The following is a 25606-nucleotide window of genomic DNA, read 5'->3' as shown; positions in this document are numbered from 1 at the left end:
TGCCACCATTGCAATAAATTACCAAACTCAACTGAAGAGAAGAGCTGGCTAAGGAGCAGTTGGTGTCGAAATTGGTGGAAGGTTTGAGGGTGGGGCATGCCTGACCTCAGCCTCCTAGGAATTGGCCTTGTGCAGCGCAATTTTCCTTCCTCCTTGTGAATCTGGAGGAAGTCGGATGTACACCATGCCAAGTTTTTGACACAAAATTAGATAAATAATAAATGTTGGGAGGCAACCAAATCTCTACAGACTACCTTATTTTAAACATTAAAAACCATTTTAACATTAAGAAAATGTAAACATTTTCTAAGAAATCTGAAAGTGTTTCACCTCAGGAGTCTGCTTTCTTTTGTCCACTAGCACTATTATTAGTACAACAGTTTGGTATGTAGTCTTAGCACCAATTCCTACAGGAATAAAATGTCTTAGATAAAAGTAGTTTTTTTTTTACTATTAAAACCTTATTTATGACATGGTTTTCTGGATCTAAATAAAATAAGTTAACGTGTAATTTAAATCAGGTTACTTAATCCATCATATTAAATATGTAGATTACAACAGTTATGGTAGTGTACCATGCAGTTTCCATATCTTAAGTGTTCTCTCCAGGAGGGCAAGCAGCAAGTAGGCCCATAAACATTTGTTTTACGAAGAGGACATGTACTTTTTGAATTTACAGAATCTATCATTGCCTTTTATTTTGACGTAGAGAGCTGGTGACTTAAAAGTCTCTTAGTTATAAGTTATTGTTACTAATAGGTGCAAATCATTCAGATTTTAATTTCTGAATCTGAAATCTAGAGGGACTTGTGGGCAATCTTTGGAGGTTCAAGACTAGCTTATAAAGGTGTTTGCATGACCTAGAGGTTTTTTGCCTAGTGTTCACGCCAGGTCCAGTTGCTAAGTAATCTCGCAAAGGGAAGAAGCTTTCCTGAGATTTCTGTTTCTTTCTATATATCTCTGAGTTACTAGTTCGCCTAATGTACACCTTCAGTTAGGATCCTTTTGCTGAGAGATCTAGAATGTGCTTTGTCCAATATGGTAGCCATTAAACATACGTAGATATTGTAATGTTATAAAATGTATTAATTTCATCCTATTTTCTTAACCTTGCTATTTTTAATGGAGGTTGTATTATTCTACACTTTCAAAGTTACCCATTTAGAGTTACATGTAACTTTTTCTTTTGAAAATTTATTCTGTATCTCTAGTTGTAAATTCTCTCGTATTCCAATATTGTTTTTGCATTTTCTTTGAGTAGTTAATTTAACTATTCATTCAAAAATTATATAAGAGTTTACTCCCAGAGAAAAAGTTCTATTCAGTTTTAAATGTTTTTGTAATTCAATTTCACTTTTTACAACTTTATCCCTTAAGGACATAACCATTAAACGCCCAAATGCTTTTTGCCTTGAAAATTTGTGAATTTAAGTGAAGGAAGTGAAAACTGCTTGTCTGTGGTGTAGACTCTTCCTACTTTTATAAAATTGCAACACTTTACTAGGTAGTTGCTTACATGGAAATGATTAAGATGCCAGGATATTGCTCTGACTGACCATTTGTAGGACATAACTTTTCCTTCCCTTCCATCCTGATTTCGTTCAGAGGATATTTTGAAAGCACTGCTGGTGTGAACCTTCAGGCATTCTAAGTCAGGATGGATTGGCTATATTAATCTCTGCTAATAACATAAGGCTGTGTGCTTCAACCATCCATTTCTATTTGTGAATCGTAATCACTTATATTAAAATAAGTGATGAAAAGATAGATGTTAACACTAAAAAAGTTTTGAACATTAAAAAACATGAATATGAAGAATGAGACTACAGAAGGAAGATATTTTTAGTGACCATTAAGGAGCTAACATTTTTCTATATAGTGAAATATTCTCCTGGTCTGAATATCATCTTTATTTTTATAAAATGCTTGTTTTTGTTGAAACCAAATTTAAGTATTTGTTTTCCTTTGTAGATATAAGCGTGTCTTTTCCATTGGAACCCATGCGGTTACTACATATAATCCCAATACCTTAGAAGTAACAAATCAGGTAAGCTGTATGAACTCCATTAGAAAGCCATGATAGCACCAAGAACGCCCTGTCCTGAAATTAGTTCTTTAGACTAGAAGGTCAGATGTCCTTATATAATGTTCTTTCTCAAACAACAAATACAGGAGAAGAGAGAGCACATGCTTATTTCTCTGTTCTACAGGATATAATTTTTTTAAATGTTGGTTCTGAATGGCACCACCTCTTGTATGTAGTGAATTAGTTCATTGTAATAGTTAAAGGATTATTTTGTTACTATAATATACATACAGAAGTTAAATCATGAGTGCATTTGAAGGAAAATAGAAAATACTTATTGGAATAAGATCACTGTTCGTAAGGGCAAAACTCACCATGGAAAAATAAACATAGTCTAGCCTATTTTAATCTTTATGCATACTTTACTGATTTTTAAAAAATGGATACAAGTATACAATTTATTCCTTAGTTCCTTTCATTTTTATCTATTTCAATTGCTTTGAGTTGGTGTCATTCATTTGAAATACATGTTTTTTGAAATAAGATGGCATTGTTATCTCTAATAACTAAAAACTTTAGAAGCAGTTATGTGCTAGGATTACTGTAGGACATAACTTTTAGACGTCTCCATTGTTTTGCACAATGTTGCTTGTGTATTCTGTTGTGAGATTGCACTAGTAGGATCAGCTGCTGCATTTCTCTGTCACAGCACCTGTAGAGGGCTATTCTTCTCTTCTTTTTGTTAGTGGCCTTATGGAGACATTTGTAGCATCAGTCCCGTGGGGAGAGGACAAGGAACAGAATTCAACCTCACTTTTCGTAAAGGCAGTGGAAAGAAGTCAGAAACTTTAAAGTTTTCTACAGAGCACAGAACAGAACTCCTTACGGAAGCATTGGTACGAAAGATTCATGTTAACTAAAGTTCTCTTTCTTTGGTGATACGAAACAGTGTTACATACATTGAAGTAGAGCCTCCATTACGAACTAATCTTTTTTCGTATAAAGATTCAATGTGTTACCGAGAGACTTTCACCTTTCTCTAATTGAAAGGCTGGAAACTCCTATATATCTGATAGTTTATTAACCTTTTTAAATGAATATATAGTGTGAAGCAATTGCATTTTTAAGTAACACATCTTCTTCGATAAAGAACATGTATATATTTTATTATCCTTGAACTCTTATCTGTAGTATTCTTTTTAATATCAAGGTAACCAAGTTGGGATTTTGCTTGTTTGGGGTAAAAAGTCTGGATCATGTGTCCCCCTAACCGGTGTTTTTTTTTTTTTGTCATAACTGTGCTTGTTTTCTCTTTCAGAGATTTAGAACTGATTTTTCAGAAGGGAAAATCACAGGAAGGGCAAGTATTTAACCTTTATTAGGATGTCTTTTTATTTGTGTGAATGCCATCCTTTGTTTTAGAAATCATTCCCATTGTCTGCGTTCTTTTGATGGCAAAGCTAGAGGGAAAATAAGGAAATATTTTCATGTTCCATAATACCATGTGATAGATGAATATGACTTACCAGGAAATTGAAATATGAGGAATTAGGTTTAAGACTACTAATACTGGTGGTTGGGGAAAAATAACATCAGACAGAACCTATAAAGTATTAAAATTAATAGCCAGAACCACTAAAGAAGTCCTTATTCAGCATTCTAAAAGTAGGTAAATAGTGTTCTAAGTATGCATCAAATGTGTGTTGTATGTATATTTCCTATTTCAGAAGAATTAAGCATTAAGAAGGGTCCAGTGGAAAGAAAATATCTTTATTTATTTATTTTAATCGTTTTATTAAGGGCTCATACAACTCTTATCACAGTCCATACATACATCAGTTGTGTAAAGCACACTTGTACATTCATTGCCCTCAGCATTCTCAAAACATTTGCTCTCCACTTAAGCCCCTGGCATCAGGTCCTCATTTTTCCCCCTCCCTCCCCACTCCCGCTTCTCTCATGAGCCCTTGATAATTTATAAATTATTATTTTGTCATCTCTTGCCCTATCCAGTGTCTCCCTTTACCCACTTTTCTGTTGTCCTTCCACCAGGGAGGAGGTCACATGTAGATCCTTGTAATCGTACCCCCTTTTCCAACCCACCCTCCCTCCACCCTCCTGGTATTGCCACTCACACCACTGTTCCTGAAGGGATCATCCGTCCTGGATTCCCTGTGTGTCCAGTTGCTGTCTGTACCAGTGTACATCCTCTGTTCTAGCCAGACTTGCAAGGTAGAATTGGGATCATGATAGTGTGGGGGAAGGAAGCATTTAGGAACTCGAGGGAAGTTGTATTGTTCATCGTTGCTGCATTGCAGCCTGACTGGCTGGTCTCCTCTTATTATCTGTTCTTGTGCACTCTGGGGTGTGGCAGGGAGTCATGGTTGCTTAGTAGAATCCAAGCTCAAAGATTCCACGGGTGAGAGAAATAGTAGTTAATGCTTGTCTGTGCTTGAATTTCTTTTTGTTAGCAAGCTGTTGCTTTTATAATGAGAGGAAAGAATTCCTAAATATAAAGCACTATTTAAAACTATGCTTCTAGCAAAAGGTGAGAATTGAGTTTTCATATGCTGGTGTTGCCATTTTCTGTCTTTCTCAAACTCCCCATCCTTTCTAAACATTTATATTGACATCCCAGAAACCTCACTAATCTCAACTCAAGCACTTGGCTGGTAGCCCAAAAGAAATTTAAAGTCGTTTTTATGGTAACTGCGAGCAGCTTGTTTCTTTTTCCTGGTGCGCCTCAGTTAAACTTTGATAAATCATAACTATGCAAGCCTCTTTGTATTTTGCATTAACAGCTAAGCTTTTTGTATGTCTCATCTGTCTGGAAAACAGCTGCATCCCCAAAGCATTTTTAGCAGATGTGAGATTGTAAGCATTCCTTTGTATCATATACTTTAATACTTTTCAAAAAGCTGTGGTGGAAGCAGTATATATTTTTTTTAAAAAGTTGTATTGACATACAGTTTAGTGGTTTAATCATTTTAATAATGGTTGTATAATTGTCACCACTATATTTTAGAATATTTTCTTCTTTTTCATTATCAACACTCCATTATCCCACCTTCCCCCCCCCCCTCGTCGCATCTACCATAACCCTAAGAAACTATTAATCCAATCACTGCCTCTGTAAAGTTATCTAACTTGGACTTCGTACTCAAGAAAATATACAAGAAAAAACACAAGGGAAATTAAAAAAAGCACCCAACCAAACAGAAAAAAAAAATCAATGGAAAAGAAAGCAGGAAATATTGAAAGCTAGAACAAATTTAAAGTGGGTCAAAAGGGAGAACAGATAATAAGGTGCTAAATTTTAACCTAACTACCTCTGCGTTGGCGGTGCAGTGGTTCCATTTTGGGCTGCAATCTGCACGATCGGCAGTTCGATGGCAGTGAGTAATCTTCACTAATCCACTCACGCAATGTTGCACTCTGTCTGAAAGGAAGGCTGGTTACATCCTTGGTCAGTGCTCAGAGGAATTCTCCGGAAGCTTCACCTGCTTGAGGACCCTACAAATGAATTTTGGATGTTCACTGTCATTCATACTCTTCTGTAGACTGGGCACTCAGAATTTAAGCTCCAAAATCAAGAAACAGTATCTTTCGAAAATTGTCTGAAGGGGCTAATAACACTAATTTTATATGAGGCCAGGAGTAAGGGACTCACACCCAATATGCCCCCTAAAAAAGTTGGATTCAACTTCAAATGCTATACTGCATAAACAATATTCTTCCATAAGTTGAATTTGACCTTGTGGCCACTATTTTCCCCTAGCCCAAAAAATCCAAACTAGCAGTCATCAAGTTGGTGCCAACTTACAGCAACAACCAAGTCTCTTGGTGTCTTCTCTGGTGATTCCTTCGGCACATCTCATGATGGCAGTTGGTTAGGAGCTGGAAGGAGTGCAGAGTCTCCTGCAGAGTGAGCTGGTGGCATGCATGTATACTAGCAAAGCCTGGAAAAGCGTCATACTTTTTTGCAGCCTCCCTTCTGCCCCATTTCTATTTCTGTGGAGTATTGGGATGTCAGTACCGGCTTCAGAGATCTGGCACCAATATCCCTGTAGTTCTGAACCAAGACTTGGAATTTCTTTTTGGTTTAGTGTGTCCCCTGTTTGTCTTTTCCATGATTTCTTGTATGAAACTATTGTTTGTATTGTGCCTGGTAGCACTGATCCATAATGCTGAGGGAGCTGGTGAAAATTTGGCTCTGTGAATCTCAGTGTGGGTTTTCTGTTGAGGTGTTAACTAGCTGTTTAATATAATCTTTAAGAGACTTTCTGCCTGATTTCAGTATTAGAAATTATTGTATATTTTAGCAAGTTATTTATTTTTACCACAAACTTTGTAATTCATCACCATGTGTCCCTCTTCATATTCATGGCTTATATTTTTTTTTAGAAAGGTGTTACTAATTTCACAATTGACCCTGTAGTCCTAAATTCACTTTGTCTCTTATTCCCTTTCTTTTTAGGTACTTTCTGCTTTAGTAACACATCATTTTGGTTAACTGCCTCTTAGATATATATTATTTTCTTTTTAAGACTGAAACTGATCATTTTTACTCAATTACTTTCATTTATGAAATAATGTTATTATGTTAATAGAATTTTACTTGCAAATGTCATCAGAACTCCAAAGATAATGTCCAAATGGTATGATTGCAAAGCACTTTTTACTTTCTAATGTGTAGAAAGAAAATCTGTATTTATATATGAGCCAGCTGTAACGTTCCTGAAATGTGACTTGGCTCTTTCTAATGTCTAATTTGGATTTAAAGACTTCATCAACAAAAGTAGAAATCTTTTCCTGATGAAACTTATCCAGAGAAATATTTTCTATTTGGGAGCCTTCCCTTCTTTAAAAAAAAAAAAAAAAAAGATTTACATACAGTTGCTAAAGTGATTTGATAAAATATTGTAACCTAAACTGTTGGTATGTTAAAAAGAACATATTATCATTATTTAGAATAAATATTGTTAATTACATAAACATGATTCTTTGCCAGATAGCTAAATTTGTGAATAGTTACAACAATTTATTTAGTAGCTCTAAATATTTATAAGATTATTTTGACTTTTGGTAGTTTCAGCAGTGATTAACTCATTAAGCATCACTGTATTTTTGGTAAGTTTAAATAGCTTAAAAGTGATTTTGTTTCTCTCTAGAGGTATCACTGCTATAAACATCACTGGAGTGATGCGAGAAAACCTGTAATTTTGGAAGTGACTCCTGGGGGCTTTGACCAGATCAACCCTGCCACGAACAGAATCCTCTGTTCTTATGACTATAGGAATGTGGAAGGCTTTGTGGATCTCGCTGACTATCAAGGAGGGTTTTGTATACTTTATGGAGGATTTAGTAGATTGGTAAGTAATGTTTTTGGGTTTGTTTGTTATTAATGACATCTGAAAAGGGACAAAGCTATGTAAAGGAACGCAGGGATTTCATACTTCATTTTGAAATGTTAATCGGAGTCCTCTGGGGAGAAGTGTAGTGCTTAGAGTACAGACTTCAGTATCAAAGAGAACTGAGCTTGCGGGTCCACTTGCTGCTCTCTAACACAAGGAGAATGGTGTGTACGCTGTCAGTTTCCGTGAGGATGGGGCAAGGTGACATATATTTTAGCACAGGCCTAGGCTAAGTTGTGTTTAGGGAATGGTGGTCACAGTTATTTTCTCTACGTGTGTTACCTAAACGCTTCTAAACTTTTTTTATTTAAAGAAGTAATATACTATCTCATTTTTATACATAGTCTTTCCTCCTTTGCTGCCTAGCTATTTGAAATTTTAGTATCTATTTAATCCTGAAACCAACCAAATCTGAAACTTAAGATTTGTAATTAATTGCGTGTTCTTGGTCTTGACATTCTGAACTGTATTCTTTTTTCTTTTGTGTGTGTGAGTGAGTTAGGGCGTGAGTGAGTGAGTGAGTGAGTGAGTGAGTGAGTGAGGGAGGGAGGGAGGGAGGGAGGGAGTTAGGGAGTTAGTGGGAGGGTGAGTGAGTTAGTGAGAGTGAGAGAGTGAGTCCTGAACTGTAAATAAGTAACTTTTGAGGTATAGCAGGGACTGTAAGATGCTGAGATTATTTGTTAGTCATTAAGAGAACCAGAACTGTTGATGATGATCCTCTTGTATAAGAAGAATCCTATCTTTCATAATACAATTTATGCCCCACATCTCAAAGATAAGCAAGAGAAAGAGACTCCACATGGAGAAACTCAGCTGAATTTATTCTTGTCTGTCAAGATTCCTTTCTCTTCAGAATTCAGAATTCCTATAGCTCTCTTACGAATCTGGATGGCTCAAATAGTTAAGGGATTTATTGATTGCTGACAGAAAGGTTATAGAGGTATGTGGTAAACAGGGTTCTCTAGAGAAACAAAACCATGACACTTATGATTTTAGATAGATAGATAGAACATAAGAAATAAACAGCTAATTAGTCCACAGAGCAATCCAAATGGCTCAGTCTAACTCACTTCCGTGAGACAGTTAATACACTGGCAGTCCTTCAACCCATGAGGGCTGCTGGGTGCAAGTCAAGGAAGCAGACAGCTTGGTCTTCTGTAGAGCATTACAGGCAGTCCGGCCACAGGCAGCATACAGCAGTGCAGACCCCCCAAGTTAGCCAGGTGACAGGATCTGACAGTCCCCGGTTCAAGTGATGTATACACCAGCAGTGTGGTCTCAAAGGAACTTCAAACTATAGCGCCATGGTCCATGGGTTGGGTGTCCCCAGGTAGTGTAGTTTGCAAGTAGAGTCGGGGGACTAGCAAGAGACAGAAAGGCTAGGCTCGCCAAGCCATTTATTAACCCTACATGTGTTTATTGGCCAGGTTGGCACAATAACCTACCAATCACAAGGTACCACTGAAGAAAAGTATGATGATCTAATAGAAGAAAACTGAAGACCAGTTTTACTCTGTTACACATAGGATCGCCATGAGTCAGAATTTAACTAGTCAGGAACTTAAAAACTGCCATAGTCTTCTGAGAACAATATTCTTAAGATCGAGTTTCTGTAGATAAATTATCCTTCCTTGGGAAACAAAGCTGGGCAAACCTAGAACTTTCATTAGCTATACAGGATCCTAACGTAGAGGAATTCATAAAATGATGGATGATTGGACTATATGATTTACAAAATTTGGTTTGCTCTGTAGAGCTTATAGGCCTTTTACCACTCTAATGAAGACCCAGGAAGAAATTTCTTTCTGTTTTCGGCCTTAAACCTTATGTTCTAGTGCTGTCCTAATGTCTGTCTTTTCCTTGGGTGGTGGAGATTTGTATGGTTAATGTCCTGGTGGAAAAGACACCTAATTACAGGCATACCTCAGAGACATTGTGGGTTTGTTTGTAGACCTGTGTAGTAAAGTAAATATCTCAATAAAGTGAGTCATAAAACATGATTGATTTTCCAGTGCATATGAAAGTGTGTTTGTACTATGATCGACTCTATTAAATAATCCCTAGGTTAGTGATTTCAAAACCACCAACTGCTTTAAGGGAGAAAGAAATGATTGTGTGCCCCCATATAGATATATGGTCCCAGTATCCCTTTAAGTTTGGAATAGTCTAGATGACAGTGGATTATTAAGTATCCAATAAATAACATTCTGAGATCCCATAAGAGTTACTCGAATGAATGAATTGAGCAGAGCAAATTACTGTTGGGAAAATGGTGTTGATGAACTGGCTTGACGCAGGGTTGCCATAAGCCTTCAATTTGTGAACAACAGAAACATGATAGTGGAGGCTCTAAAAGAATAACCATATCAAAGTAATCTCAAAGATTTCGTTACAGTTCAGTCAAGTCTCACGGTAAAAATTTAGGATGGGAATTGTTTGTAATTCTTTTTATTACCAACATGAAAAAAAATGTTGGCAGCGAGAAACTTTTAGTTTTAGTCATCTACTTTTTAAGCATCCTTTCTGTCCTTAAAAGACACTAAGAGCTATCAGCTCACTACAAGGTTGTCATAACATAGGTTCATTAATCTAACAAACTTTTATTGGAAAACTTGTAAGGCAGACGTGTGTAGTAAATGGTGCTGGGAATAAAATCAGGTTCTTGGCCCTGACATGTCTAGTGTTTCTCAGCAAGAGTGCTGTTGGCATTATGGGCCAGACTAGTTCTTCCCGTGTTGGATTTTCCTGCCGTGTCCTTTGCACTTTTTGTCTCCAGGCACCCAATGCAGTGCATTTCCTTAAGTTTGCAAATGCTCCCTGTGGGTGGTTTGTACTTTGGGTAGACCAATGATTTGTAAACAGTTAAACATTCTTCCAAGCTGATCTTGCGAGGAAGCCACTGTATAAAACATTACATCAGAGTTACCCCGATTCTAACTTGGAATCTTAATCTACACCATACCCTCCACCTGCACCAGCCCTGGCTGGGATCTCTGGGGCCCCTCTGTGGAACCTCAAGGATGTTGTTTTGTTCCCTGTGCTAAGAAGCAGACACTGAGAAGCTGTGGGATAATTTATATCCAATGAGTTATCTATAGGGTTTAATTTAATAATAGTCTTTCAGCTGCAACTCGCTTATTTACCTCTGAAAGATGTATGACTTCTTTTTTCCTCTGTAATTGCTATTTTATTCTCTTTCTTTGATCTAATTAAGTATTGTCACATACTTGTTGCTTCAGCCCTGACTTTTACATTTCAAAATCTGCGCAGCATTTGTTTGCATCAGAGCAAAGGGAAGAAATTATCAAAAGTGCAATAGACCATGCTGGCAACTACATAGGCATTTCATTGCGGATCAGAAAAGAACCTTTAGAATTTGAACAATATTTGAATCTTCGCTTTGGGAAATACAGCACTGATGAATCTATCACATCTTTAGCCGAGTTCATAGTCCAAAAAATATCACCTAGACATTCGGTAAGACCTGTACGTTCCGAATGTAAATGTATTCATCTGATTTTAACTTTTTCAATAAATATTTAATTTTTTCAATTTTATTATTTGAAGGAACCTGTCAAAAGAGTTCTAGCACTTACCGAAACATGCTTAGTAGAACGTGATCCAGCAACCTATAATATTGTTACATTGAAGCCCTTAGGAGAGGTGAGTTTAGCTTTAATGAGCTTTGTTCTCATTGATAAATTAAATTTTTTTGAAGTTAGGTACTCATTCCTGAAGAATAGGAAACAGAATCTGTTTTTAATTTTTTACATAATTGTATTTCTTGATGTTAGAACAATTAATACTGCAGAAATGATTTTCCAGAAGTATAAAATGATTGGAGCTTTCTGTTTAACCATGAATATATTTTTTTATGTTACTTCTAAGAAGTTCTTATACTGTGGTATTATGAATTAATTAGATTTGAAAATATTAATTCTTGAAAGCTGACTGATGGTTTGTAGTTTTTAGAATACAATACCATTGAAATAAACCTTACTTTTCTTAAATTTTTTTGTTTTATTAGGTATTTGCATTGGTATGTGACTCAGAAAATCCACAACTTTTTACCATTGAATTTATAAAAGGGCAGATTCGAAAGTATTCTTCAACAGAGAGGTATCATTTTTCTTTCTAGGTTTCTTTACCCACCAACTTTATTAAACAAAAGTGCTCATCTCAGGAAGGACGAATAAATTGTTATAATCTAGAACTAGAAATTAATCTCTTCTTGAGTTAAGAGAATTTTAAATGTTACAATTATTTAAATGTTTATTTTTAAATGAAGTTAAATATTTCCTCCATTCACTTTTCACATTAAGTCAAGAAACTGGTGATATAATTTTAATTAAAATAAAAAAAAGAAAGTGCATTTCTGTAACTTTTTATTTTTAAAGAATTTTAAAATAGCACCTTTTAATACTGAGGGATTTGGGGATTCAGTGGTGGAATTTTTGCCTCCCATGAAGGAGACCTGGGTTCTCTGCCCAGCCAGTGTTCCTCAAGGGCAGCCATCACCTGTCTGCAAGAGCAAGCTGGGTCCCACTGTGAAACTGGGTCTGCTTTAATAAGTCCTCCCAAGTAAGAAACTAGGAAGAAAGACCTGGTATTCTACTTCTTAAAATCAGCCACTGAAAACCCTACGTACAAATAACAATTTGATCCCATGAGGTTACCATGAGCTGGTGGACTGCCTCTTAAGACAGTTAATCTATCAACAAAACTTTGTAATAGCAAAAAATTACTTTGATATAAATATGCTTTATGTATATATTTATATATACTGTGTTATTTTTAATTTGAGATCTTAAGGTAATTACCAACTTTTCAATTGAATATACTTGGATGTTTTCATACTGTGAGTTGGCTTTTGCTCTGAAAACCAGTGAGCTGTTATAGCTCAGAGCCTCCTGTAAGGTAAACCTGTGCAAAATGTGTTCTGTGAAGGACTGGATCCCTCTTTCTGTACTAAGCCATTATCATAAGATTGACAGTAAGCAAATTGTAAAGAATTCTTTCATGTCACTATAAATAAATTGAGGCAGAATCTGTGTTTCAGAATGAGCTGAAACAATTCTAGTGTATTTTGCCAGTATGAAGCCCTGATGGCATGTACTGAGTTACAGCTTGGACTGCTAACCACAAGGTCAGTAGTGGGACTTCACCAGCTGTCAGCTGGAGAAAGATGTGGGTGTCAGTTCCCATAGAGATTTACAGCCTCAGAAGCCCAGAGGAAAATGGTTCTGCTCTGCCCTGTATGTCAGCATCAACTCCTTGGCATCTGGCCTGTAGTTGTTTCTCACTGTATTAAAATGGCATCTTAGGTACAGGTGTGTTCTAGTATTAAATCAAAATGCACTAAGACTGGAGTTAGAAAACCACAGAAGAAAAATATCATGCCATGTCTCAAGTTAAACTGAAAGAAAAATGTAAACTTCGAGTTAGAATGTTGAAGTAACTATGGACCAAATATTGAATAATACAAAAGCATCAGAAGAAGATAGAAGGAATAATAGTCATTGTATCAGAAGGAATTGGTCAACTTGAACAATTTCAGAAGATTTTACAGTCGATCCTTGAACATCACAGGTTTGAACTATGCATGTCCAGTTATATGCAGATTCCCCCCCTGTTGCTATGGCAAAAGCCAGTATCTGCTTAAAATGCCACATGAGTAGTTTTTCAATGATAAGCATTACATGACTTTTAAGAGGATGGTAGCAACACTTGAAAAAAAAAATCTTAGTACATTGGCCCACTCCATTTATGCTCAGGCTTCTCAAGAGGAACTATAACTTAGCAAATGTATCTGTAAATCGGAATTTTGACTTGTGTGGGAGGTCAGTGCCTTTAACTGTCAGCATTGTTCATGAGTCAACTATATATGATCAAGAATTGATGGTGCTGAAGGCTTTGTTGAAAAACAAGATTCCAGGAGTGGTGGGACTACCAGTTGATATACTTCAACAAACGATACAACACTAGAAGCACTAAATTGTCATATATGTCAAGGTATTTGGAAGACAGGTACCTGACCAACCAACTACCAAAGATCCATATTTGAGCCCATTCCAAATAAAGGTGATCCAGTGGAATGTGGAAAACATCTATGTCATTAATACTACTTAAAGGCAAAATGTTGTTGAAGATAACTTTAAAATGGCTGTAGCAGTACAGAGAACTGAGAAATGCAAGCTGTGGAACGGGATATCACTGCTGATACAAGATATTAACTGAAAGTAGAGAATACCTGAAAGATTTTAACCTTTGTTTTATTGACCATGCAAAGACATTTGATTGTGTGGATCAGAATAAGTTATGAATAACACTGTGAGGAATGGGAATCCTAGAACACTAATTGTGCCCATGGAGGGACATGTACATAGAACAAGAGGCAGTTAGTAGAACAGAACGAGGGCAATGTAAGACCTGCTGGTCTCCCCCTGTCCATATTCCAGTTTAGAGAATCATGTGGGCAGTTTGACTCTCAAGTAGGGTTGCTATGAACTGGAATCATCTTGATAGCACACAACAAGTTAGACTTCAATAAAGCTCTTATATATGGTCTGGCAACACCAAAGGAAAAGCAGACAGTGGTGAACAGTAAAGATGTAGTGCTTACGCGACTAGTACAAGGTCATGGGCAGTGGTGTAAAGAGGTGGTATTGGAATTCCAGGCATTCTCCTCATGTTCCCCTAACCCATCTCATCCTCAACTTCTGATCTTTGTGAGGTAACCACGGTGCCTCGTTGAGCAGTTTGCTTTTTAACAGGCCTAGGCTGCACTTGAATAAAATTTTTTTACAAATATGAATCCAAAAACATTATAGTTTTTATATCTCTTTAGAGATTCATTATTAGCAAGTTTGCTGGATGGAGTGAGAGCCTCTGGCAACAGAGATGTCTGTGTAAAAATGACATCAACCCATAAAGGTCAGCGCTGGGGGTTGCTCAGCATGCCTGTCGATGAGGAAGTGGAGAGCCTTCATCTCAGGTTCTTAGCGACACCTCCAAGTAAGTATTGATGTCCACGTAATTCTGCTTTGATCCATCTACTCAATGGTATTTTAAGAAGTAGGAATGCACGCCTCTAACTCCTCTTCCTGAACCTGTCTCTCCGTATAGATGGGAACTTTGCAGATGCCGTATTCCGATTCAATGCCAACATCGCATACAGTGGGGTCCTGCACGCAGTGACACAGGATGTAAGAGCATTGGTTCGCTTTCTTTATTGCCTATGACTTTGGCATGGAGACTTTGTGAGGTGTTTTTCTTTCACCCAGGGTCTCTTCTCAGAAAACAAAGAGAAGCTCATCAACAATGCCGTTACAGCATTGCTGTCCCAGGAGGGAGATGTTGTTGCTTCAAATGCAGAACTTGAGAGTCAGTTCCAGGCTGTACGGAGACTTGTGGCTTCCAAAGCAGGGTTTCTAGCCTTCACTCAACTCCCAAAGTAAGTCGTTTCTGAAACTTTCTGTCTGTCTGAGAGAATTTGAACAATTATAGTAGTCACTGGTTTGACCTTTGATACCATATTTTACCTTGATATCTTTGTGTATGATGACACACAAATGGGGCATAATCCCTATCAGGTATATTACTGATCCTACGTTCAGTAAATTTGCTTGGGAAATTATATACTTTTTAGTTTTAGTTGCCCTTTTAAAAATTCTTGCCCCATCCTAAAGGAAAAAAAAAACACTTTGAAAACTGATGATTGTCAGCATAGTAGGTATTAGACTTGGGATTCAGAATCCGTAGTTGCTTTAGTAATGCAAAAAAGTAAGCTGTATTATGTTAAATTTTAATAATAAAATAACAGGTGCTCTTCTGGTGCTTATGTGCACTTACGCTTTGTGCTAACAGGTTTCGGGAGCGCTTGGGAGTCAAGGTGGTGAAAGCCCTGAAGAGGAGCACCGACGGCGTGACCCACGCGGCTGTGGACATGCTCTGTGCTCTCATGTGTGTGAGTAGTCGTCTTTTCAAAGAAACCGGTTTTCCTGAAGTTCACTCTTGGGCTTATTTCCACAAACCTGTGCCGATTAAAGCCCATGCTTATATATTCCTGATTTAGTTTTATAGCCATGACTTACCCTAAGAAATGTTTGTTTTGCATATCCTGTATCCCAGACTACACATCGCCCTAAAAGTATAAAAATTTTACAAAATTCTTTCCCTCTTTCAAATTGCTGCCAGTCAAGTAGGGGAGGCACATGTGTATATAGGGTCTTCAAAACGTTTGTTCTTTCGTCTTTAAAATTTCCTTCAAAATTTTGAAGCCACCTCATAGACATTGTAAAGTGTTAAGGGCTATGACTTAGGGTTAGCAGGGAGAGGAAGATGGGAGATCCTAGGCCAGGCTCTCTAGGAGATGTGGTGGTATGTTGAATTTTCAAGGAGAAGTGGATACTTGCCCGCTGTGGGAAGGCTTTGCTAGGGAGAAGCATGTTTGTGAAGTAGCAAATGAGTAAGACTGCCATGCAAGGGATGTCTGGGAGCGGCACTGAGCTGTTGCTAGAGATGTGCACAGTCATAAGAAACACCCTCCATGTCAGGTGGTGGGACTGCAGTGGCACTCTTCAGTAAGGAGCCAACATGCTCACAATTACATTTCTAAAACCCACTCAGATTCTAATAGTAAAATTAAAGGCAAAAAAAAAAACCCCCACAAAAAACACATTGCCATTGAGTAAATACTCATCGTGACCCTCTAGAACTGGGTAGAACTACTCCCTGTGAATATCTGAGACTGTTTACGGAAGTAGAACTCTTTACGGAAGTAAAAGCCTCTTTCTCCTGTGCAAGTTGACCAAATTATCATGTAGGAAATGAGATAATTGAGCTAAGGTAGTAACAGAGACTGATGAGATACGGAATTAGGTAACTGTTTATATGGCAGGGTGGGAGAGGCAAATGTTCAGTATAACTTTAGAGTGTCCCTTACCTCAAATTTGTATGTGCTGTCTGGGACATTTTTACATAAAGTATCTTACCCTAATAGTACAGACCGTTTTCATTTACTTTAAAAGTTCATTAACATTTACTATCTTATTACCTTTGCTAATACAAATAATTTCATTAAAAGAATTAGTGGAATAATTTATATAAAATGAAAGTGTGAAGTGAACACCCTGAGCCCTCATTGCATATTAGATGTTGGCTACATATTTTTCATGGATTATTGCATGTACACTTCAGAATAGTAAGAGAGAAATACTATTATTCCTCCTTTACAGCAGAAAATGAGACTGAGAGATTCTTGTTTACTGAAACAAGAATCCGTAATATAACTGATGAGGATTATGTCCCAATTGTGTGTCAACAGACACAGAGAGAGCTAAATACTTCCTTGCTGTAGGCAATAGCAGATTAGGATTTGAATGTGTTCCTAGCAGTTATGCTGGGATCCCTTTTGTAATCTCAATTAAAGTAGTGTTGTTGATAGTCCTGTGGGTTAGACATTGGGCTGCCAACCACAAGGTTGGAGGTTCAAACCCATTAGCCACTCTACAGGAGATAGGTGAGGCTCTCTGTTCCCGTAAAGATTTAGTCTTTGAAACCCTATACTAGCGCTAGAATTGACTCCATGGAGTGTGGGTTTGGTTTTCTGTATATTTTTAAGTAGTAAACTATACTTACTGTTAATAAATTATAAATGAGGAGGAGGATGCTTGTTTTATAAAAAGATAATTTGTTTTTAATTTTTGGTGTGTGGTTTTTGTCAGATGCTTGTGGTTGGAGGTTACAGTATACTGTGCAGGACACAGTCTATATGAAGTTTGATTAAACCCAAAGGAAACTATTACTTCTACCTAATTTACCACAAGTTTCCTCTCTGCCATCTATTTAGTGCTTTCTCTATATAAATGAATACTCTATATAAATGACTTTTTGTGGTGCTGGCACATGGAACTACTCCTGATTCATCACTGTTTTTCACCAATAGCCCATGCATGATGATTATGATTTAAGGCAAGAGCAACTAAACAAAGCATCTCTCCTCTCTTCAAAGAAGTTTCTGGAAAACTTATTGGAGAAATTTAATTCCCATGTGGTAAGTTTTAATTAAATTCATTTTAGTGGGAAGAGCTGTATCACTTATTGAAACATTCTCAAAGTGCAAGCTATACTGTTTTCTTTACATTGCAGCCCCCAACTATGGTAAGTATTATACTTAGTTCAGTTTGGTCATTAGTAGTAAAATAATCTGTGTTAACACTATGTCCATTCATCTGGGGAGGTCAAATTGCAAAGCCTCTAGAATTTTCCAGTGATATATCTGATTTTTGTTTTTTCTCTGACAGTAAAAATACTGTTATGAAATAAAACGTATAAAAACAGTTGACTCTTTGCTCCTCCATTACTGGTATTAATTTTGGAGATTGGCAAACTATACCATCTTAGAAGGACAAGTTGCTGAAGCTTTGAATGTGTTGTCAAACGATTACTTTTCATACAAGACACGTGCATTATAATTATACACACTGGGGGATCTTGGTTCTTCTCTTGGAAATTAATGAATTTTGATCACGTGTCATTTGAAGGATGGTGTTTAATGTTTTTGCTACAAGTACTTGTTGGAGTCATGAAACTTTGAACCTCATGTTGAGAAATGTAGAATAATGGGGAGAAGCCCAGTGTTGACCAGGCTTAACTGATGTTCCATATCACGGTTTTAAAGGCAATCTGTTACTTTGTTTCAGGATCATGGGACTGGTGCCCTAGTTATTAGTTCACTGTTGGACTTCCTTACTTTTGCCCTTTGTGCTCCATATAGTGAGACAACTGAAGGGCAACAGTTTGATATGCTTTTGGAGATGGTAGCATCCAATGGAAGAACCCTCTTTAAACTCTTTCAGGTGAGAGCCTGTGGTTTTTCATAACAGATTACATCTATGGGAACTGCTGTTGGGTTCAGTGTATGTTCTGATAATACATGTGTGCTTTCATTGTAATGTTGATAAATAGTTATTTCCTATAAATACTATAAATTTCCAATTTGGATATTTGAACCCACATATTTTTTGGCATTTCAGGTAGAGCTGTCTGGGCAGTCCTTGACCATTATTCTGTCATAGTTGCCCATTCTTTCCTTCTTTAACCTAATACCATTGAGCATGTATCAGAATTGAAGTATATAGAACTCCTGGGGCTTTCAATTGGCTGATTTTCCAAAAGTAGCTCTATAGGCCTTATCAGGCAATTTTGGGTGGATTCCAGCTATAGACTAACTGCTGGCTAATTAGTCCATTAAGCCAGACGTTCTCAACATTTGGGTCGTGACCCCTTTGGGGTCACAGGGGTTGCCCGATTCATAGCAGCAAAATTACAGTAGCAAATTGCAAAATAATTTTACGGTTGGACATGAGGAACTGTATTAAAGGGTCACAACATTAGGAAGGTTGAGAACCACTTCATTAATCTTTCATTCAGGGTCTTTGTTTCCATCTTTAGAAGTATCAAAACTCCCATTTTCTCTCTGGTGGCCCCAAAGTTACCGTTTCTTTACAGATTCCCAAATAAAATAATAAGTACTGTGGCATTTATTGTGTGTATGTCAAATTCAAACTCACTGCCATCAAGTCGATCCCTTCATAAAACAACCATATCGGACAGGATCAAACTGCCCCCGTGGGTTCCTGAGACTGTAATTTTTTACGGAAGTAGGAAAGCTGTCTTTCTCCCGCGGAGTAACTGGTGGATTCAAACTGCTGACCTTTTAGTTAGCAGTCTAGCGAGTAGCCACTACTCCACCAAGGTTTCTACTTACTCTGTTTTATAAATACACACTTAGATGTATGTGTGTGTGTGTATAAATAATGTAAATATTTTACAATGTAGAATATTTGTATTGTCATAATTTGTATCATTCAAATAGACAATATACATAATGATATTTAAATTATGTTAGCTATTACTGCTAACCTGTACTTAATATGTTTTAAGTCTCTTTGTAAAGCTATATTTTAAGAATACCTAAATAATTAGCCAAACTTTGATCTGACTTTTAGATGTATTTACAAATTTTCTAATTACTTAGAGTTGACTAAAATTGCATATTTCCCTGAAGTGTAGCAGTTAAATGTGCTAGAATAAAATATTTTGGTTCAGTGATACTTTCTGTTTTTCCATTTTAAAGCATCCTTCCATGGCGATTGTAAAGGGAGCTGGATTAGTAATGAAGGCAATTATAGAGGTGAGAGGACAATTTTGAATATTGATTGGCTTATTTTCATTGAAGCTGACAAAATTACCTATTAGTCTTTTGTAGGAAACATACAGTTTTTATGGATAAGAGAAGTAGTTTTAAATCTTTATTCCACAACTAGTTTTAACTTATTTGAGAAGCAGTTCTCAAGAAGAACGAGTTTGGAATTCTTAAACGGGCAGACTGTACAGCAGATTTCTCCCTGTTCCTGTATGATTTCCTTTATGGAAGATAAAAGATGGTGTTCTTTAGCTCTTGCTCCTTCTCAGGGACAGTGGTGACTGTACTGAAATCTTCCAGTACTGAGGCTGCATGAAATACATTAAAGGGGTTAGTTCAGGGTCAGGTGATGTCAAATAGAAACAACAAAGAAAGCTTAGTTCCTCATGCTAAAACACAGTAGTAAACCTTGAAAGCTGGGACCTGCTTAAGAGGAAAACCTGTCTTTGAAATCCTTAAAACCTTATTCAAAAAGCAGGTAATACCTGCAACCAATGTTATTTTTAGGTAATTAGACATTGCCTTTATAATTTACATTATATATTGTATTATTGGAGGGGTTTTTGTTTTTATTGATTATTATATTTATAACTCTAAAATGAGTTTTTAGGAGTTAGGACAGTTTGCTGCAGATTTCTGCTTTAGGGATAATTTTACCCTTTTTCCAAAGGAAGGTGACAAAGAAATTGCTACCAAAATGCAGGAACTTGCCCTCAGTGAAGGTGCCTTACCTCGACACTTGCACACTGCAATGTTTACAATAAGCTCAGATCAAAGGATGCTTACAAATAGGTAGGTTAAATTTAATTTGCTATAAGTTAATTTTCTGTTTAAAGAACTGATTCAGTTATTAAACGAAAGAAAAAGTTAAGTATGTATTTGGATATGCCAGTGTTCCATTTTCTTTGTTTCGCCTAGTCCTTCCTTTCCTGTTGCAGGATTGTGCCCAATTGATCATTTATTGTTTCTCCCTTTGGTTCATTTGGGGGAAGAAAATTTGTGTTACCCTTGCCCCAGTAACTTTTGATTAGGCTTAGAACCCACAATCAGGACTCAAATATGGAAGGACGTGCCTAGAAGTTTATGGAACTAATCTGCATGCTCAGTTCTTTCCTCCTTGTATTTCTGTCTGGGCATACATATGACCCAATAGGAAACCCTCTCATGGAAATTTTTCAGTTATTTTTGGACAGCATTGTACTTTAATTAACAAGTAAAACAGCCACTACCTTAATATCTAATTAGACTAGCCTGAGTTTGCTGAATCTCTTGTTTGCTAGATCTTACTCAATGGTGAATCGTCTTCTTAGAATAATAGTTTAGATTTGAGGAAGTACATAAATCTTACTTATTTACTCCAGGATGCATGAATTCCAGCCCTTCTAACTTTTCTTTATGCATGGTTCCTGATTTGTGACCTTTTCAGATAACTTAACAGTATATTGTGAACCATGTCATATTAGTAAAAAGTCTGTCAAACATTTTCATCATATTCTTAATATATCACAGTACTGTCCACTTTTAATCGAGTGCATAAATTGCTGACTCAGATTCCATTTGTGATCTACTACAAATTTCCTTTTTGTATCACCTATGTTCCGTTATTGTATGTCCCGGTGTGCTGCCTTGCTAGTAGTTGCTGCTGTTCCTTAAGCTTTTTGTAAATCTCCCTGGTAGCGGCTAGACTGCAGAGGCCATCTTCTGTTCGGCCTGAGAGGAGAGCCGAAGAAAAGGAAGGTATTTCCTCAGCGCTTCCTTGTCAGCAACGCCAGAGACCATTTTCCATTAAATATACTCTGTGAACATGTTACACATTTGCTGGTTAAGAGTCTCTGTATTGTAGTTTTTAGTTAAATTCTTTTCTGTGATCACTCACCATATTGAAAAACTGTCCATTTTTAATAGAAGTACCACCTTTCATCTGCATTTGCTTTTTCCTTTACACATGGCTTTTATACAGGACTTCTCTTTCAGTTTTAAGTAAAGCTACGTTAGGAGTTACTGGTGCTCCCTACAAAATGTTAGAGATGGAAAGTACACATATAATTAATTACCTTGATATGTTAGTTTCAAAATAGTCACAAAAATGAACAGTGTAAAGCTTTGTATATTTCTGTTAGAGGAGTAAAGTGCCATTTGATTTTTGGTGTTTTATTCTTCTGAGCATATACCATACATATATAAATACATAGGCCTGTAAGTGGTTATGTAACCGCGTAGCTTTTCTGTCCATGCTCGTAACAAATGGTAACCAGATCCCTATGAAAGTACAAATGAGTCAACATTGAATAAATAGGAGCCCTGATCATGAAGGATTTCTAGATTAGGAGACAGATGTTGTCATGGGAATTAGGGTTAAAGAATGAGTAAACTGAAGGTGCAGCATGGACCTCCATTTTCATTTTGAGCCAAAATATGCTTCTAACTTTTATAGGGGTTGAGTAGAATAATTCTGTCCAAAGTCTTCATCTAAAACTACTTTTGTGTCCGTACGAATATATTATTACACAGTTGGTGGCTATTGCTCATGTTCTGAATTTTAAAAAGAATGCCAGAGTCTGTGATGAGTGTACCAGAACATGTTCCAGCTACTTAGATCACCACATCTAATCTTCTTCTTTTTTAAATCCTGTAAGAAGCTTTTTCTTACGCAGGTACATTGAAAGTTAGTACATTTATCTGTAATGTATTTTAATTTGGAGAAAGTTTAAAAGTTTTAGTAATATGTGAATTACTATTTCCAAATAACCTTTCAGAAATAAAACACTGATTAAAAAAATTTTTACTTCAGAATTTTTTCTTTACTGTAGCCATATTTCATATAATTATATGTTATTTTGTTCTTAAAAATTCCTTTCTGTTCTAGCTGAGATAAAGCAGCAAACCTTTCTCAACGTCTGCTTTTTTCAGACAGCTAAGTAGACATTTAGTGGGACTCTGGACCGCTGATAATACAACTGCTACAAACTTGTTGAAACGCATTTTGGTAAGTGGATTGAGAATGTGGAAAGACTTGTGTATTCTTACACAATAAGATGGATAGTTTTTCCTTTTTGTTGGGTTTTAATTTTAAATATATTTATTATAAGAAGTGCCACATGATAAATGCTAATCATAATAGCTAAATCAAAATATAAATCTATTTAGATTTTTAAGATACTTTCTTTTGTGCAGTTGGTTTGAAAGCCAAGCTTGCATTTTGCTTTGTTGGTTGTTTTTAGCCACCAGGCCTGCTGGCATACTTGGATAGCGCAGACCCAGTTCCTGAGAAGGATGCTGACCGGATGCATGTTAGAGATAATGTGAAAATAGCAATGGTAAGTATGGCTGCTTACATACCCTTTCAGGATGGAAAGGTACTGTTACATACACTTGGACAGTTTAAGAAGGCTATGATTCATGACCTTACTCAAGTGGTGCTTACGTTCCACTTGTTGTAAGTGTACAATTCAGTAAATTTAATACCTGTGTGTAAGTGTGACACTGATGCCACTTTCTAATTTTATCAAAGAGCATTTCTTCTTTCTCAACTCAACTTTTGTCACATTTAGCGAGTTTTTTCCTACTCATTAATTATTAGAATATGTAATGTGATGTTTTGCACACCGTATTTCATTGATGAATGTTGAAAGTTATGATAGGTAGGAAGACTTTTCTATAAAGATATATATTAGTTGTCAGGGCTTGGCTATCCCACAGAAAATTGATATATAAATATCTTTCATGATAAATTATAGAAAATCATTCTTGTAAGTAAGCCTTACCCAGCCATGACTCACCCCACTTCTCTCTCTACTCATCTCCTGCTTGTATCTTCGTACACCTCATTCAAAAAAAAAAAACAAACAACCTTAAAATCTAACTAGAAAAATTAAGGATTTTGATACCTAAAATACAATTTATTGTACAAATTCTTTTTTTTTCTGCCGCTCCTGCTCTACTCCCTATTGTACAAATTCTTTACTTTGAGTCTTCACTGAGTCCTAATACCCAGTATTTATCATTGAAACAGATCGTATGATGTAGTCTTTTTTTTTTAAACAAAATTTACAGACAAACTATAATGAATTTCAACATCGCTTTATAGGATCAATATGGAAAGTTCAATAAAGTTCCTGAGTGGCAAAGACTCGCTGGAAAAGCTGCTAAAGAAGTTGAAAAGTTTGCCAAAGAAAAAGTGGATCTTGTGTTAATGCACTGGAGAGATAGAATGGGCATTGCTCAAAAAGAGGTAAAAAAAAACAAATGAAGAAAATCTACTTGCAAACTTCTGGCCCTTCTGTGTAATTTAAGTCTTCTTCAATTCTTGCTACTCAGCCAGGTATTTCTGATCAAACACCCGAAGCTTAAAAAGTAATGTTGATTAAGTCCTGGTTTGTACATTTATGTAAATTTTACTTAATTTATAATCTATAGTTTCATGATCAGGACTGTAGATGTTAATATGAAATTCAATATAAAATCCAACTATTAGTTTTCCCTGCGTCACTCTCATTTCCCATAATTCATTGTTCCTATGTGTCATTTCCTTTGCCGAACGTCTGTGTATAGCTACAGAAATAACATGGTCATTTTTGCTTAGCTTTCAGCCAGGCAAAAGTTTTGAATAAAAGACTTACATTTCAAGATCGACCTTAATGTGGATAATTAAAATACTCAGTACTGGCTCCTCAGACCAATGTTAACTCTAAAATACTTCTAATCTTATTCTTCTGCTTGTAGTTTACTACAGAATGTAATTCAGAATGCACATTCTTCTATTTAAGATGGTTTGTGCTGTGCTTAAGAACAGGGTAGGAAGCCCTGAAAAAGCTGTCTCTGTCCAGTACTTTTTCTTAGTAAGACTTAGGCATCTTTGTACTGACCATCTGTGGGTGGAAGGTTTCCTTATTCAGTGGAAATTATCAAAACAACTGTGAAACATGGTTTGCTTATGGATTTCCAGAATATCTACGCTTAAGACATTGATTACATCTGAACAACAAACAGATACTATACTATTGCTTGTCCGTCCAAAACTGGGGCGATCCTTGGCTCTAGAATTTGGGCATAGCAGATTAATGTTAATTTGTGTGAGTGCTGTATGTCATATAAAGAATTGAATTTTTTTTTTTTTTTTTTTGGTAATCCAAGTGAGGGTTTTTCTCCTTTTGTTTTTTAAGCTAATACTACCGGGGGCACTTACAGTTTAAAAGTGTATCCAGCATATTTGTACATATGTTGCTATCATTATTAAGAATTGAATTTTGGTTGAGACGTTCTTCTGTTTTATCATTATTGAATTTTTTGTTTCTTTGAGGTTTTTTGTATGTTTTTCAATATATGAAAACCAGGGTGGGTGAACCGATAGGTAGTGACTGAATAAATGGTTTCTTGGAGGGGCAGGAGAGTTTGGGGGCGGAATGGGGAACTCATAACATTGGGTACCAGAAAGAAGAGAATGTCCTCAAATTGCGGTGTTGACGGTACAGCTCTTCTTGATAAGATTGACCTCCTGGATTGTGTGATATGTGGAGGATGTGCTACGAAGTTGGAAAGAAAAAGTAATAAAATGTACAAATGCAAAGAAAAAGAATTGTTAGCCACCATCCTTAAAGTAACTAACCAGATAGGAAAATAATTCAGAACGTTGAATTGGTTTTCCTACGTCTGAGCTTGCTTCTATAATTTTGAATATAAGTTTTGGCATCAGATTTCATATGTAACATCTAGCCTAAGCTTGACCATAAAGCTGTTTTTGAAATACAGATACTATATTTAAAGATGAGTCAGAGCGAAAAAATGTATTTTCAACACCAATGAAATGTTTTCAGTCTGCTTTTGTCATTTACTACATGGACTTCTTGAAAAATTGCAACAGAAAATGATACCAAATAGATAATGCAGATCAAGAAATTATTTTGTTAGTATGAACGTCTTATCATTTCAGCTAAGGTATTATTTAATGTTAAATTTATT

The 25606-nt window shown here is 36.3% G+C and overlaps 1 protein-coding gene across 1 annotated transcript in view; it reads left to right on the top strand.

Annotated features, from left to right (window-relative positions):
- The window catches only part of DNAJC13 (DnaJ heat shock protein family (Hsp40) member C13), a 125460-nt gene that overhangs the window by 36881 nt on the left and 62973 nt on the right, over positions 1-25606 (top strand). The window contains exons 3-20 of the mRNA XM_075546931.1: positions 1972-2047; positions 2773-2922; positions 3345-3386; positions 7198-7398; positions 10711-10917; positions 11008-11103; positions 11468-11559; positions 14288-14454; positions 14566-14645; positions 14724-14893; positions 15307-15406; positions 17387-17494; positions 18144-18299; positions 19580-19636; positions 20319-20440; positions 22559-22634; positions 22870-22965; positions 23736-23879. Of these exons, the coding sequence (XP_075403046.1) occupies positions 1972-2047; positions 2773-2922; positions 3345-3386; positions 7198-7398; positions 10711-10917; positions 11008-11103; positions 11468-11559; positions 14288-14454; positions 14566-14645; positions 14724-14893; positions 15307-15406; positions 17387-17494; positions 18144-18299; positions 19580-19636; positions 20319-20440; positions 22559-22634; positions 22870-22965; positions 23736-23879 (2140 nt within the window). The remainder of the gene's footprint in view (positions 1-1971; positions 2048-2772; positions 2923-3344; positions 3387-7197; positions 7399-10710; positions 10918-11007; positions 11104-11467; positions 11560-14287; positions 14455-14565; positions 14646-14723; positions 14894-15306; positions 15407-17386; positions 17495-18143; positions 18300-19579; positions 19637-20318; positions 20441-22558; positions 22635-22869; positions 22966-23735; positions 23880-25606) is intronic.

This window comes from Tenrec ecaudatus, chromosome 4, assembly GCF_050624435.1.
Source record: "Tenrec ecaudatus isolate mTenEca1 chromosome 4, mTenEca1.hap1, whole genome shotgun sequence".
Classification (NCBI taxonomy): domain Eukaryota; kingdom Metazoa; phylum Chordata; class Mammalia; order Afrosoricida; family Tenrecidae; genus Tenrec; species Tenrec ecaudatus.
This window is presented reverse-complemented; position numbering and strand designations above follow the sequence as displayed.